At 44.8% G+C, this 16,642-nt stretch overlaps 1 protein-coding gene across 1 annotated transcript in view; it reads right to left on the bottom strand.

Annotated features, from left to right (window-relative positions):
• Positions 1-16,642, bottom strand: part of ITFG1 (integrin alpha FG-GAP repeat containing 1) — a 1,017,137-nt gene that overhangs the window by 560,239 nt on the left and 440,256 nt on the right. The window contains exon 9 of the mRNA XM_086945125.1: positions 16,321-16,415. Within this exon, the coding sequence (XP_086801251.1) occupies positions 16,321-16,415 (95 nt within the window). The remainder of the gene's footprint in view (positions 1-16,320; positions 16,416-16,642) is intronic.

Raw genomic sequence — 16,642 nt, 5'->3', positions numbered from 1 at the left:
TGATATGTAGTGTCCATTCCCATCAAGGTCTTCCCGCCGATCTCCCCCCTCCCCCAGCCCCAGGTCCTCCCACGGGTTCTCCCCCCCCAAGTCCACCATCGAGCCCATGGTAGTGCCGCCATTTTGACCAAACCTTTTTGAACTTATTCGGGCATCCCCTTGATTTGTACGTCACTCGCTCCGCCGCCATGTAGAGGTCTAATCCCTTTCTCCATTCACCTACAGTGGGTATCGTCTCCGCCCCCCAATACTTGGCAATGTCACGTTTTGCCACTACCAGGGCCAATGTCAGGAACGTCAGTAAAGGTCGGGGGAGGTCTACATCATTGGTCATGCCCAATAGGGCCAGCTTAGGCTCTTGGTCGAGCGACACGGACAGGACCTCCTGCAGTTCGATGAAAATAAGTGTCCAGTAGGACTGTATTTTCACACAAGTCCACAATATGTGGAGGAAATCCCCACCCTCCTGCTGGCATCTCAGGCACCTATCGTCCGTTGTCTTCCCCATTTTAAATAACCGCACTCGGTCAAAGTACGTCCTATGGAGTACGTTATATTGAATCAGGCGCAGTCGAGATTTTATGGCCACCTCCCTTGGATGCATAAGGATTAAGTCCCAGTCAATGTCCTCCAGGTCTCCCACCTCTCGTTCCTAGACGGCCCTAAGCTTTACCAGATCCCCCAGCATGTTATTCGTGAGGGTTTTATACGTGAGCGACACGGCCTTGTGGGGTATCTGTTCCTGCAGCAGTCTGCCTTCTAGGGGTGCGTACTCCGGCAGGCCCTCAAGATTCAGAGCCTGTGCCCTCCATGCGTGGCGCAGTTGAACATACTTAAAAAATTGAGAGCGGTGGAGCCCATATTCTGTCTTTAAGGTGGCATAGGGTTTTAGCTCCCCTCTGGCGACGACATCTCCCACCGTGGAAATCCCAATGTCGTCCCACTGCTTGAATCCCTTAAGTTTGTGAAGTTCAGAGAGCCACGTGCAGTGCCAGAGTGGGGTCTGCCGGGTGGGTTTCTTATCCCAGCCCGTACGTCTCATCGCCATTTTCCAGGCCCGGAGAGTAATATGCGTGGCCGGGAGTAAGGAATGGCTCGCCGCGCCACCGTATAGGTAGGAAAGCATCGGGCGTGAGGCCAGTTTGGTGCGTTCCAATGCATACGTTGGGTGGTCTCCGGGGGCGTGGAGCCAATCGTTAATGGGGGACAGGTGCTCCGCCCAGTAGTACGCTTCAAGGTTTGGCAGGGAGATACCTCCACTGTATTGGTGGCGTTGCAGGGTGGTCAGTGCAATCCTCGGCTGCTTACCCAACCATATGAAAGATCTGAGGTCAGCATGCATTCTACGGAGGAGACTGTCTGGTATTTGATAGTATTCGTTCTGCAGGGCATACAAATATTTGGGTAGCACGATCATTTAAGTCCTAGCAATGTTGAATAGATGGAGCCAAGAGGTGATTTTATTAAAAGCATGCCCTATACATGCCCTATACAAATGGTAAATGTTACATTATTATGGTTAGGTCAATAATCTGTAACTCTCACAACATCCATGCAAATAACTCACAATCCAAATGAAATGCTCATGAAATGACATGCAATTACAAATGTTGGAAATCATCTTGGGGATGAGATTACACAGCACTTTTCCCATACCAAGTTGTCAGGGATGACTCTGAATGTACTATCATTTACTGGTTTAATTATGTCTTGATGTTTAAATTCATGTTCCTCTTCAGTGTTCTTATTTATTTGTATAAATGTTGAGACAGTCACAACCCTTGCATTTGATGTGCGAGTTAAAGTTTGCTTGGATATTTTGTGAGATTTGGATTAGATTGATGCCCTAACCAGGTCTTGCACATTTCAGTGACTTTTCCAGTTTTAATATGTAACCATAACAGCACTTTAATTGTATTCTTTAAACATATTTCAAAGTGTTATTACAAAGCAAGCACAACTTCCCTTTAGCCTCTTTAATCCGTTGTTTTGTTCATTGATGGGATTTCTTAAATCACAAACCACATCCAAGCATTTCCTGTGCCCCTCCCCCTGCGGGTGTCCAACCTCTGCTGCACATGGCTGAAGTTCACACTCACCGGGGGTTGGCCGCAGGGCCTGGCCTCGTACCAGACCCTATACCCCACCCTCTGCAGGCAGCCAACCTCCATTACGCACAGACTTCAGCAGCGAATAACTGATGTTTGCCACAGGGCCTGACCTCTCGCGCCATGGGCTAGCCACAGGACCTGCCATTATCAGCAGTGTTTGGCCAGGCCCTGCTTCCAACACGCCCAAGGGGTGCAAGCCCCAGTGTGCAGAGCCTAGCCTTTGCATAGCAGGGATTGACCCCAGGGTCTAGTCTCCAAACTCACTTCAGACTTACACAGCACAGTATGGTTGCATGGTCTTGGCTCCGGCTAGGCCATACTCCCAAACAAATACATGCAACTATTGGCCAAGTGCAGCAGGACGGGACAGAAATATTTTTTTATTTTTACTGGATTCACAAAATCAATGAGGTATTCCTGAATGCTGTACTTTCTTGGCTCCGCAGTACTTACGGAGGCAACCAGGATTTGCAAATCCACCAAAAGTTCGGCTAATCCAGTGTTAACATTTTTTACAATATGTATTTTACGTCCAGGGTGGGACTCCTTTGGAACCCCGCCACACATGGGACGTGGGTCAGATATCTTTAAAAGGTAGCCTCTTCATGCACAACCAGAGCACATTTTGAATTACTAATTTAAGGGAAACTACTTAATGGATTTACACAAAACCAGGCAAAAGCACTTCCTTGGGGGAAGGTCGACCTTCATTCCAAATTTGGTGGAATTCATTTTCTGTGTTGAAGCGTAAAAGTATCCTATGTGAATTAGGCAAGCAAATGGCACTTTTAAGGCCCCTCCTTTTTCTTGTCCCCTGTTTGACAGATCTCTAAGAAACATGCCACAAAGAATGTACATTTGATGTACTCTGACTCAACCATAACTTTACTTGAACTATCACTACTTGATGATTTGCTCAGCTCAGATGCAATACAGCATTAAAAGGTCGTTTACTACCAAGCAAGACTTAGACATTTAGCTTCAGTTAGACTCAAAGTTATCTTTACTCACCTGCTGCATATTTACGCCACAACGTTTAAAATGGAGTTTAACTCCCGCCAGAGCAATGCGCATTTTAACAATATGCCCAGAGAAGGGTTTTAGCTGCCTGACTCTCTATATGCTTTTGCATTCTTTGATAATATCATTAAAGAGCTTCCTTTCTTTAGTTTTCTAGAAGATTGAGTGTAACAGTGTCTTAAAGCGCCTACATTTGATTGAAACTCAAGTTGCAGGAAGAGCATTTGCGTTTATAGGGTATCAGAATTGCGAAAAAGAAATCAGTGAAAAATGAAAGAAGAAGAAAATTGTTCAAAGCTCCCTTGTTTAGGATAAGGAAACATTTTAAGAGAGAACAACTGAGCTCTGGGAGCTCTTTTCAGTTGAAGGTTTTGTAGCTCTCTTACAGACACAGTGGTTGGTGCTGATCTTGTGACTTTCACTGTAGAAGAATGTATGATTATTTGTGGCTGAATGATATGTATGGGGAACAATTAATGTTAATGCCCACTATTAGTCTAACAATGATGTTATTCTAGAAAAAACAATGTAAAAATTAAAAAGCAGCAAGAGGAAGTCATCTAACTGTGCCCAATTTTGAATAGGATCCTAAGGAATATGATTTCTGATAGTGTACAAAGCAGCCCCCTTCCTGTGATGAAATTGAGGCAAATTGCACTGACTCATCAAGCAACATATGACAGCCTAGTACACCTTATCTTGCAACCTTGCACTGACTGGGGTGGAAGACTTGCACTAAAGGCCGATGGCACAGTTTCCCACTAGGGCTGCTGGGCTGCCCTTGATGCCATCTGTTAGTAAGCTGGTGGCAAGGTATGCCTGCCCGGTGCTGCAGCTCCTGTATCTACAGCTACAGGCTATAGTCCTGCTCTGGCAGCTGGAGAAAGAAATGCTTGGACGTCACTTGCTGTGACACTGGTACCACCTTCTTCCTGATTCTGAGAGTGAATGGTGAGCTGCTGGGACTCTAACATTGAGAAGCTGCAGCAGATATTCTTTCCCCAACCAGTGCAGTTGGCAGTGGGTGGCAGGGGAAGGAGGACCTTCCATACCCATGATCTGAAACAAGACCAGCAGTCATTAAAACATGCCAGCCTTTAGGGAGTGGCAAGTGACCTCACTACATTGATCATTTAATGCAGCAAGATGTTTTAATTACATAGGCTGTTTGACATCACACATGTGCCAAACATTGAGGACCAATGATTTGTCCCATAACTGGGACAGAAAGGCCACAGAAGTATAGTCTTTCTTAGATTATTAATTCTTCATCCCAAACACTCCAGAGATGGAGTGTCTCTCATATAAATGAAGGGCCATTTCTTAATCATCCCAGGGAAGTGATTAACCCTCAATCAGATTTTCCAGATTTGTTCTAAAAGAGTTGCAACTGTTGTGAAAATTGTGATTACTAAATCATGTTTTCCATCCAAGTACTTTTGTTAATTATGTTACAGGCTTGCCTTAGTATAATGTGACCTGAAACGGGTTAGCGAATGGTGGGTGACAAATGTCATGTCACATTATGGGGACAAGTAACTTGTGCTCGCTGATATGTGCTTCCCTTGAATTGCTGACTGATCTTAAATGGTCCTGAGCTGTTCACTCTTCTCCTGGATATGGGAACGTATTGTGATGCAATCTAGTACATGTGTTAGTATAGGTGTCTAGGCTAGGGTAAAGATTTTGCTGCCTCAGGAAATGATGCTCATTGCATTAGGTAATTATGCATCAGAATAAAACGATGGGGTGATAGGTAAATTTCAATCGCTCATATTCTGGGGATGTGCCTGATTGTACATTACATTCCATGTACTTCAGGGTCCAACCACCAGCAGCAATGTACATTATTGATATTTGGTTCCCTAAGGGGAGACTCTCTGGACAAAGGGACTTCACAGTTCATACATTTGACCCTATGGTAGTAATGGAAAGCTTCCATGGAGCCATTTTAATTTTGCAATGGTGAGAATTAGAGACTAACCTTGTTCTTGAAAACTGTACTCTGGTACAGTTGCTATTAACACGCCCAGAACCACTATTAATGTCTGGTTAAAGGACTACCATCTTCTCACAGCTGGTATTTTCTGCCTTTTGCTGAACCCTTTATTTTTGCTGGCTTTAGAACTGTGTGCACTTCATCCCTTTTAACCACTGGTAAAGTTGATTTGCTTCCACTTACAACATGGCAGAATTGGCATATTCCTAATTGGTATATTTACCTTACCTATAAGTCCCTATCATAACTTGAAGATGCCAGTTTAAACAGTAAAATCCAACCAGTCAAAATAAACCCTTTTGACAGGTCGAAAACTTCCTTATAAATATGAATAAGTCACCCCTATGTAGGCCTTGTAGCCCACAAGGGAGGGTGCATGGTGTTTAAAAGTAGGACATGTATACATTTTATGTTAGCATGTCCTTAGAGTTACTACCACTCAAAAGTTAGTCTTTATTGTAGAAGGCCTAGCTGTCCTAAGTGGAAAATCAAAGTACAGATCAAAATCCTAATACTATATCTTGGGAATGGGACTTGTTAGAAAAATATTGAACCACCTAGTTTGAATAGTTATTAAAAATCCAATTCAACAGTGAAGTCCAATTTCATAATAACAAACAAACTACATTTCACATGAACCATTGGGAAAGAAAAGAAAACTGATTCCAGCCAATCACCTATCAGGATCTCCCTTTATCCTCGTATGCAGACGCCACTGCCTCCCCTTCCTTTGCTGCTCCAGCAGCCTACAGACAAGTGAGAACGGCCTTCGTGCTACTTGTTTATTGATTTATTTCTATTGTATGCCTAACTGGCTGGTGCTCATGCACTGTTTTTTCACAGGCACCTCAGTGTTGTCTCTGGCGTAACGCGGTGTGAGGAGGCTATGGGTGGCAACCGCTAGAAGGCGAAAGTTGTCGGTGCATCGTCATGCACCATTCAAGATGCACTGCGAAAAAATGCAGATTAGCAAAGGACTGTTCAAACTCATCCAAGTAATCCATGTTTATTCCATTTTATCATGACTCTTTAGACGTAATCCAAATTTGTTACACAGGCAACATATCTCCAAGCTTCAAACGCCAGTGGTCATGCTCATCCGAGCTTTGCCAGTGAGCGCGATGGAAATATACAATACATCCTGGTTGGCAAGTCAAGAGTTCATCCAACCCAAAGAAGGCGCCACAACACGATTCTTCACTGTGTTCAGCATGTTTGACAATTCCCTGCGCTGGCGCACTTACTAGAAACTGACAGAAATCGAGTAGTGAATCCAGCAATGCCTGGTAGATTCCGGAAGTCTGCTTTATTAATAGGCCCAACAGCCTGGAGACAGAACTCCTCAGCAGGGATCTGTACAATCGACTATCAAGAAAAGCCCATGCTGCTCAGATTTCTAGGGACACTGACCAAGGCTGGTGTTTGCTTGTGAGTTTTTCTGTTCCCCTCAAAACCAGTGAGCGTTGGGTGTCCCCAGGCTACCGTCCTTGCATAGGCCTTGTGGGCTGCCACTGATTTCTAACCTGGGATACCCCAGCATAAAATTACCTCTCACAGTGTAGGACACTACAAACACATACACAGAGAAGGAAAGTAATACCAACCTCCTCATTGATGAGAACTTGTGATGGATGTAACCATTCATATGGCTATCTCTGATGCAGTTGCGCCCTTAGAGCAGAAAGTCCCGGAATTGGCAAAGAAATATTTAAATCCTTCCCACAGAGGGAAGAACTTATTGAACCCCTAGTCCATATATCTCAAGGGCTGCCTAGCACGACTCCTGCAGAGAGTAAACAAAAGCGCGCACACGGCTTTGGGGATGACCTCAAGCTTTTGACAGGCTCAAGAGAGCCTTTATCAGCCATGCCCATCCCCTAGGGTTGGAACCCCACATAAATCTCGAACCTGGGACCTCAGAGGGGAACCTGATGAATATTACGCACCCCCCTCCCCAGACCTCCTGGGTGGCGATGACTTCCCCCAGACTCTGATGCAGAAAATGAGCCAGATAGTACCCTGGCACCCTTCCATAGCTATGCACACGCCTGGCGGCGATCCTATCCCAGGGAAAGGTACCACTTAAGACAAAAGGGAGGGGTTTGGGGCGGGAGTGGGGTAGGGGAGGCGGGAAGGGAAGAAGGGGAGGGAATAGACAGACATGCTCAACTTGCTGATGCACCCCTGCTTGTAAGAATGGGCCCCGGGGGTGAAAGTGGTGGCTTATGTAGCAGGGAGGCTCAAGAAACCCCTACACAAAGAGATACGCAATCGCCACCGGGAGGAATGTCCCCGCCTTTCCCTGGACAGCAAAGTGATGCTAACTCCTGAAACTGATACCCAGTTGGCCACCTTCCTGGCAAAGTACATACGAGATCCAAACAAGGTAACAGACCGAACCTGGAGCTCCAGTCAGGATAAGCTCCTCTACCCCTCTGGCCCTCTTTCAAAATTCTAGATATGGCAGAAGAAGCCAAGGTGTCTGGGTCCCCAATGTCCCCAGAGGCCCTATCAGGTTGGGCCCAACGGCCATTATATGTTGGGAGAAAGACAACTGGGCGATCTCCACTGAGAGGCGAAGGTGTCTGCTATTAAATATAGACCCGAAATCGGGAGATTTGGCAACCTCAGAGGAAGGCTTCCTCGCTCAGAGAGGAGTTTTCGGGGATCCCTTTATAAGGGAGCTGGGAAAATTTGTTGCCACATTCAACTCCCTAAATAAGGATCATGCATCTATAAAGTGCATCTTCATTCCCTAAATTTTCACGGGGCTGGTCGTGGCAGGGGGCGCTCGGCCAGCCGATCCCAGTATCCAGCCCCCTCCAGAGGCCATGCTGCCAGAAGAGGGCAGTGGCAGGACCCTGCCAAATTCTGAAGCTTCTAACCCACCAGCGACAACTCCAGTCAATGAGGCTCCAGAGGGATCTCCAAGGGTGGCGGTGGCCATAATTCCTCTAAAGATGAGTGTATACCCCTTCTCGCATGTGAGGCTGGAAGGGAGACTAGCGGGTTTCAGTCACAACTGGGAGACAATTGCATCAGACTCCTAGATCCTTCAAACGATTTGGGGTTTCTGGATAGAATTCTATGGATCCCCGCACCAACCTTCCCATCTCCAACCCATTTCCTTCGCCAAATCAGACGAAGTCCTAGTGGATGTGGAAGTCAAAGATCTCCTCTCAAAAGGAGCATAGCCCGGACTTTCCCTCACATCACCGGATTCCTCAACAATCTCTTCCTAGTGGAGAAGAAGGACGGGGAACAACAACCAGTCATCAACCTTGGGGCGTTCACCATGTGGCTTGATCTCCGCCACTTCAAAATGGAGGGTATCAACCTCGTATGAGACCTTATAAGACTTGGGGACTGGATGGCGCGCCTGGACCTAAATGACGAGTAATTACGATCCTAGGCTACCCTCCAGACCATTGCTTCCTGCAGTTACAGTGGCGACTCCAGACCTTCGAGTTCACAACTCTTCCCTTCAGGTTGTCATGAGGCCAGTGGTGGAACATCTCAGAGCCAGGGGCATGCGCCTAATAGTATACTTGGACTACATCCTCCTCATGGACTAATTCCCGAAGACGCTGTCAGAACAGAGGTAGACAATAGCCGACCTCTTGGAATCTCTGGTCTTCATAATCAACGGGAGCAAGTCCATATTGTCGCAGACCCAATCCATCATCTTCCTGGGGTTCATAATGGACTCTGTCAAGGCCACCTTGAGCCTCCCCTCTTGAAAATTGATCAAGCTCAAACATGAATTGCGCCAAACGGTGGACAAACCGTCCATCACCTCAGGCACATTGCACGAATAGTGGGGCTCTTATCGTCCTCTATACAGACCCTCTTCCCGGGACCCCTACATTACTGAGCCCTACAACGTCTGAAGGTCTTTCACCTTCAACAGGGTTTCACCTACTCTCAGATGATCTCCTTATCAGACGAAGCCAGAGTGACGATGAGGTGGTGGATTGTCCACATGGAGCATGGAATGGGCCGGTCATCTTCAGCTCTCAACTGGAACTGATTATCGAATCCAATGCCAGCGGCACAGGCTAGGGGGCCGCGATATAGGGAATTCTCCACTAGAGGAAAATGGTCCTTGGTCGAAATATCCCTTCATATCAACTGCCTTGAACTGATGAACGTCTGTTTGCAGTGAAGTGCTGGATCAAGGACAAGAATCAATGCTGCGTCCTTTTAAAGATGGACAACACGGCAGAGGCTCAATATATCAGCCACCTGGAAGGCCAGAGAGGCTGAGGGCTCTCGGATCTAGTGCAGAGCTTCTGGGAATACTGCCTTGAGAACCACATTTCGGTGATAGCGGAACACCTCTCAGGGAAACACAACCAGGTAGTGGATTGGCAATCCCAGCATTGGAGGGTTGAGAGCTTATGAAGTTGAACCCTATTGTTTTCCAGGAACTCAGGGTCAAGTTTGGCCCATTTATGGTAGACCTCTTTGCACCTCGTCTAGATCATCAACTGGTCAGGTACTTCAACAGGAGGCCTGACCCCAATGCAGCGGAGACCAATACCTTTGTACAGAATTGGCGAATAGAAAAGGGTTACTCCTTTCCCTCGTTCGTAATGGTAATGTAGCTATCCACACAACTTTGGAGGCAGCAAGTGGACCGGGTGGTAATGACTATGACCTGGAGACCTCAAGTGTAGTATTAGTTTCTGATGGAACTTTCCTGGGTTTCTTCATTCCATCTACCACAGTTTCCAACTCTCCACCAGGATCCTAAGTAGAATCCTCACCATCTGGTTCTGGACGGCACGCTACATCTTATGGCATGAAGGATTACTGGGAACGCTAGAAAGTCCCAAGCTTTTCACGACTGGCTGTGTCACTCCTCTCCAAAGCCTGGGAGGACAGCATGATCAAACTTTATAGATCAGTCTGGTCTAGATGGTTGGTTTGGTGTCACCAGAGACTCGTGGATCCAATGGAGGCAGAAGCTGCTCATATCCTGAATTTCCTGGCCTACCTTGCCTTGGACGGCATGGCCTATAGGTCCATCAGCAACTTCTGGTCAGCCATCTTGGCGGGACAATTCCACCTCGGTAATCAGCAGGTGGGTGAACACCCTCCGTCCGAAAATTCCTTAGGGGCATCCATTTGTCCTGTACACCGAACCAAGGTATTCTGCTCTTTAGTATGTTAATAAGATCCTCAATCTCTTACTCTCTTGGACCTCCAATAAATATCTCTCCAGGAAGGAGATGTCAGCAGAACTGGCTACATTGTTGTGTCTAGTGTCCTGTAGGAGAGTATCTGACATCACAGCTTCGGACATATCAGGTAGAATATTCACCCCAAAGGGGGTTACTTTCCATGTATCCAGAAAAACCAAGGCAATTCCCGTATTGTGTCTTGCCCTGGTTTCCCAGACTTTCCCAAACAATGTGTGGTTTGTTGTATTAGGATCTATGAAACCTTGATGGAGGATGTTCGCCCCCCGAGGGAATGACAATTGTTCATTGCCCTTAGGAAGTACAAGAAGACAGTCTCCTCCCCTACCATCACACTTCCATAGTCCAAACTGGAAATCACTAGGTCTTGAACAGTTGAAGTCGTCGAATGGAAGGAATAGTTTTATTTTTCTTAAGATGTTCATATGGAATTTCGCTCCTTTGGTGGCTGTACTGATGTGCTCATGCATGTTCAAGTTCTTGCCTAGCGTTATACCCAGTGTTTGTGTGCAATCTCTAACATGTGGCTTCATCCGTTCTTTGATATCAGGTGAGTGTGTGGATTGGGCAATTAAAGGAATTCCGTTTTGAGAGTATTTAGTTTGAGGTGGTTACAGGTCAGCCAGGTTGGGATTTTTTTGTAAAGTTGTGTTGAGAGACCTGATATCTTCAGGAGGAAGAGATTTTTAATTACAGTTGGGTGTCATTGGCGTTCATGTGATCTAGACCCACTCCCTATTGTACCCAGGACAAGGAAGTGGACTCCAAGGGTCAGATGGCTGAACTTTTGGTTGGTTACAATGAGGCCTTTACCCAGTTGACCAGTGGTAACTGGACCTGAACTGGATACTGTTGTTGGCCTCTGCCTGACACCCTGTGTGTCTCGAAGTACCTCCATTGAGTCTCTGGGAGCTTTAGAAGTGTACTTATGTGGTGCATTGGGACTTAAAGGACTAAATCCAGATGGTAAAAACCTTGATCAGAATTAACCTGGCTGGTGTATCGGACCCACGCACATTTGCAGTCAGTGTCAACTGCAGTTGACCGCGACCAGAGTGCTTTAAAATGTTTCAGGTTCATTGATGACTTATTTATAATCTGGAGTGGAACAGAGCAAAGTGCGTTGGAGTTTGTCTCACAGATTAATGTAAAGGTGACTTTTTTAGATGTTCAGGTTCACATAGAAAATAACAAGATCACAACATCTATGCATCGCAAGCGAACTGCAGGCAACACTGTAGTACATGCCACAAGTTCACACCCTGCGCATCTCAAACAGAGTATCTTTTACAGGGAGATGTTAAGGATAAGGCGGATATGCAGTGATGAAGCAGATCTGGTCATAATAAAACAGCAGGAAAGCAAGGAGAGATTTTTTGGCAAGGGGCTATAAAACTGAAATCATAGAAGCGGCCATAGCGAAATCTAGATTGCAGACCAGATCTGACCTCCTAGAATGCAACACCAAAGAAAGGGGCACTGATGAGACAACACAGAGTGATTATATGAGTGAACCAACGAGATAGATTTTAAAATACACCAATCAGGAAAAACAGCGTAAGGGCATAATAAAACTCAGTTGGCCTATTGTTTTAGATGACCCAGTAATAGGACCATCTTTTACCTAAAACACCATCCACCTCCTATAGGAAGACAGCTTCTATGGGAAATGCCCTAGTGAAAAGCAGCCCAGAGGATACACAAACAGGGACTTGGTTCACAGCAAGAAAAGTTTTTTTTAAGTGTACAGCTTGCGAAGCCTTTAAATACGGCATCAATATGACCACATATCAGATGGCATTTCGTCACAAAATGCAGGTGATCAATAAACATCTTACATGTAAAACAGATCACGGTGTCTACGTACTAGGATGTAGTTGTGGCTTACAGTATGTAGGCAGCACCAAGTTTCAAGCACACAAGAGGATTCTGCAGCACACTAGGGCTATAGTCAATAAAGATCCCAGGTACCCAGAGGCAACACACTTCAGAAGATATTGTTAGTTCATTTATTGTCATTGCAGGGAAAGTTTCGAGTTTGCTAACCGTCGCAGGAATGACTACCTGCTCGGATAATCTGAGATGGTTTGATTGTGAGAGATCTAAGGCATGCAAGAACATTAAGTTGGCTCTGAAACAGACTCGACGTAATAGATCCTAGGTGGCCAGTTGTCTATGTAATTATAAAAGGGCCCTTAAGGAACGGAGGTCCATGTTACAAAAACAGGCCTGGGATGATCTGATACAAGCAAGCGAATTAAAAGATAGTACTCTCTTCTGGAAGGTTATTAACAGTCCTTGTTTCTCTGACCAGACAAGTCGAATATATGTCATCATATCTCTTCTGACCAATGGAAGGTTCACTTCCAGGCTGTCTATAATCACTGTGATGGAGAGGGACTCACCAATGAATTACAGCCCTTCCCCTGCGAGAACAATGTCCCAGGAACGGATAGGATCCCCCAAGATCTATACCGGAATAATATTGATGTCCTGACCAGGGTATTAAATGCTGCAGTATTATCGGCTATGCCTCCCTCATGGTCTACTGGTACTATTGTCCTGATCTTCAAGAAGGGAGATGGGGATAATCCTCACGGTTACCACCCCATAACCCTGATTGACTCTACAGTAAAGTTGTTGGGTTGGGTTTTACTAAATAGACTGAGTGGGCAGACAAAAATCAAATCATTTTGGAGGTCCAATACGGCTTTCATATAGGCAAATCTACAGTAGAGCAGTGTCTGAATCTTAATCTTTTAATTTCCAAATATACTATCGCCAAAGCGGGACCCCTCTTCCTGGGTTTTATGGACCTCACTGCAGCATTTGATCAAGTGAATTGTAACAAATTATGGATGCTGCTTGGTGAGCTAGGAGTTGAGCCAGCAATTATAAATGTTTTAATGACTCTTTACGCCCATACCACAGCTGCAGTTAGATTCACCCAAAAAGGGGGACTCACTGATAATTTTAGGTGCTCTGGAGGGGTGTGTCAAGGGTGCATTCTTGCCCCCTTTCTATTCACCTTATATATTAATGGATTAGAACCTGCCCTGACATCCCTACAGGTCGATTCACCGAAAATAGGCAGAAGAACAGTGTCAGTCCTGCTGTACGTGGACAACGCTGTTCTCATAGCACGAACACCTAGGGCGCTGCAAGTCCTAATAGATGGGTTTGTCTCCTTTATGAAGAGGTTGGACCTGTCCCCTAATTTTACTAAATCTTTTGTGATGGAATTAGGTTGTCGAGGGACTAGACCAAAAACCTATAAGGCAGGCACTCTTAGTCTAGCTAAGGAACCAGATTTCACATACTTCAGTGTCCTATTTGATGCCAAATTAAATTGAAAAAAATTGAAGGAGGAGAAGTTAAGGAATATGAACAAATCCTTGGGAGCTATTGCAAATTATGCACACAGATTAAGCACATGGTCTCCGGGGGTGATTTTTAAATTATATAAGTCTTTTTGCATCTCCAAGGTCCTGTATGGGAGTGGGATCTGGGGGTATATGGCAGTCAATAAATTACAGACAGCACAAAATACATTTTTAAGGCGGATTTTGAAAGTCCCTCAGGGAACTCCTACTTACTCTGTACATGAAGAACTAGGGACAGAAAATATATAACCGACCTAGTTGTGGTTAAGCCCTTGTTGTGTTGTGTGAATGTCTGGACCAATGAGGTGGCATCTTTTAACTGAGCAGTCATTTTGCATTGCCTCTCACTTGACCAAGCTTTTAAAATCCTTTGGAAAAGGTATGTAAAGGAACTTTTTTGGCCCTGGGAAGAGCAGACATTTTGATGAAATGTGACACAATGAAGCAATAGGACAATAAATGGATCAAAGACTTGTTTTTTAATAAATCCATTGCAGCCATGAGGGCAGGGAGCTCCGTAAACCCATGATAAGAGGTGCATTGAACCCTATCCCTCCATTTTAACTAGCGCCCATGATAGATTTTTAATCACTCGTTTTACACTAAATATGTTCCATCAATTAGTGGTCTCTCCCTCAGGTTTTGTTTTATATGTGGAACATAGAGGCCCCTGTGGCTGTGACAATAGGTCTCCACAGGACACTCTACATTTTGTATTCTTATGTAAATATTTTACCTATCCTAGGCGATTGTATCTTAAGCCTTATTTTAAACAAATTGGGATTCAGGCATGCTCGTATAGCTCTTTTACATTTGCAACTTTTGCCTTATGTTGGCACACTTCATGTTGTCACACATCTTTTAAGAGCAGTATGAAGATCAAGAAATTTGAGACATGATTGATTGTGTACAGGGATCCTTGTGATTTTGCACAAGTGATGATCTAATGTTTTAACCGCATCGCTGCGGCGGCTTTTCCCGCTGTGCGCGGCAAATTCAAAATTACCGCGTTACGTGACGAGCTGGCCTTGTCATCCGCGCAGGACAGGTAAGCGCGATGACGAGCCCAGCTCGTCAATAGCCTCGAAGGGGTTAATGAATTTGTTACTAAATGTTTTATCTTTGTATCTGTTATAGCGGTGATTACCGTCAAATTAAGAATATTATTGTTATTATAGATATTTGACCCCTGAAGTGGTGGACTAAATTAAACTCCTTTGAATTGTCCAGCAAAGTGTTACAGTTATTCCATGCCTGCTCATTTGGTGACGGCTGGTTTTTGGCTGTACATTGCTGGTGATGGACAACCCTCATAGCAGATATAAGAGGATCAAAATATAATTTGTTGCTGACCGCTGTGTATTATGGTTTTAGTATTATTGTGGGCCATAAATGTTATATATGCAAGTACATAACTGCAAAATGCTACGGTGAAGCACTTTGCCAGAGCCGGTTTTAGTTCCCAGTCTGGCCCTGGTTGGAGTGTTGAAAGAGCGCGTGTCAGGTTGGCTGTTGGTTGCAAGGCAGCCGGCCTAAGGGACATGCACGCTTTCAACTGAAGTGCACAATATTTCTCCCTGCTACTGCCCTACTCTCAAACTTTGCTTCTTCCAGCCCGAAAAATAAAATGCCAATAAACCTCTTTTATTACCATTTTATTTTTCGTGTTTCCTGCTGTCCAGCGGAGGGGCGATGCTCCTCCTCTCGCATGGAGGCACTGCCAAAGACAAACTAATAGTTTCTAGAGGGATAGGGGACAGATGGATTGTAGGGGAGTGAGACAGAGAAAGGGGATGTAACCTAAAGAGAAAAGTAAGCACACTAGGGTGAGAGGCAAACTGAACTAATAGTTTGGCATGGATAAAAAGAGGCAACAGCTAAAGAAAAGCCAGAGCTATAGTAGCGAATGGTAGGCTGGTGAGCAGCAGTTTGGTAACAACTACAGATACATATTTGAAGCATATCAACTTCCCTTTGTATGGAACAGAAAACATGCTCAGTGTTAACAATGCCATCCATACCCATTTTACGAGGGCACTAACAAACACAGGGTATTAAGGTATAGGCTAACTAGATATGAACAACCTATGAAGACTTCAACTGCAAGAAAGACAAAGGAAGGACCAAAGTCTTGGCCTAAGGCTGGAATGGCCTCAACCAGACTCTGGGCATGCCCAACCTCTGTGCATTCAAAATGCCCTGAATACCCATCTATTCAGAGAGGTCTCAGACTCTCGCCATACACCCATAGAGGACACCCCTAACTGGCTCAAGGATTTGCATCAACAATACTTAAACCCTGTCCAGTTTTACAGGTGCCACAGACCGCCTGAGGAATTGACATAAAAAATCCACAATATTGATATTGTCTACCTATCTCCAGACAATGTGAACTGGAGTGACATGTTGGCACTATATATAAAAGTAAAACCTGCACACAAATACAATATTATGGCAGGGTAGCATGAGAAATGTGAAGAAAAGTTAGATGTAATGTTTTCTCAAACACTAAAATTGAAATCGGGCAATGTGTTTATTCTGCTTACTCTAATAAAATTGTTAACAAATGTGCAATGCAGTCATCAGACTGAAAAATCGCTTACCTCTTTTAATCCTGGTTTAACTAGATAAATTGCACTTTTCTGACATTGTGCATCTTCGCATGTTGGCAGCAAGTGATCCTGCTGTCCATCACCATCTGCGAATATAGAAGTCAAGCTGTTTTGAGTATATGTGAAAGAATAGGAGTATCTTACAGTGAGTATTCAGTAACACCAGTGTGTTTTCTTCCCATTGATACTCTCTGATGCATTCGCTCGGTTAATGGTCACATTTGTGCTAATAGAACCTTATCAGTTACAAATATGTATGTCATTACCAAGACAACTATATTCTTTACCATTATACAACCTGACAATGACTATT

The sequence above is a fragment of the Lissotriton vulgaris genome, chromosome 12 (genome assembly GCF_964263255.1).
Source record: "Lissotriton vulgaris chromosome 12, aLisVul1.2, whole genome shotgun sequence".
Classification (NCBI taxonomy): Eukaryota; Metazoa; Chordata; class Amphibia; order Caudata; family Salamandridae; genus Lissotriton; species Lissotriton vulgaris.
This window is presented reverse-complemented; position numbering and strand designations above follow the sequence as displayed.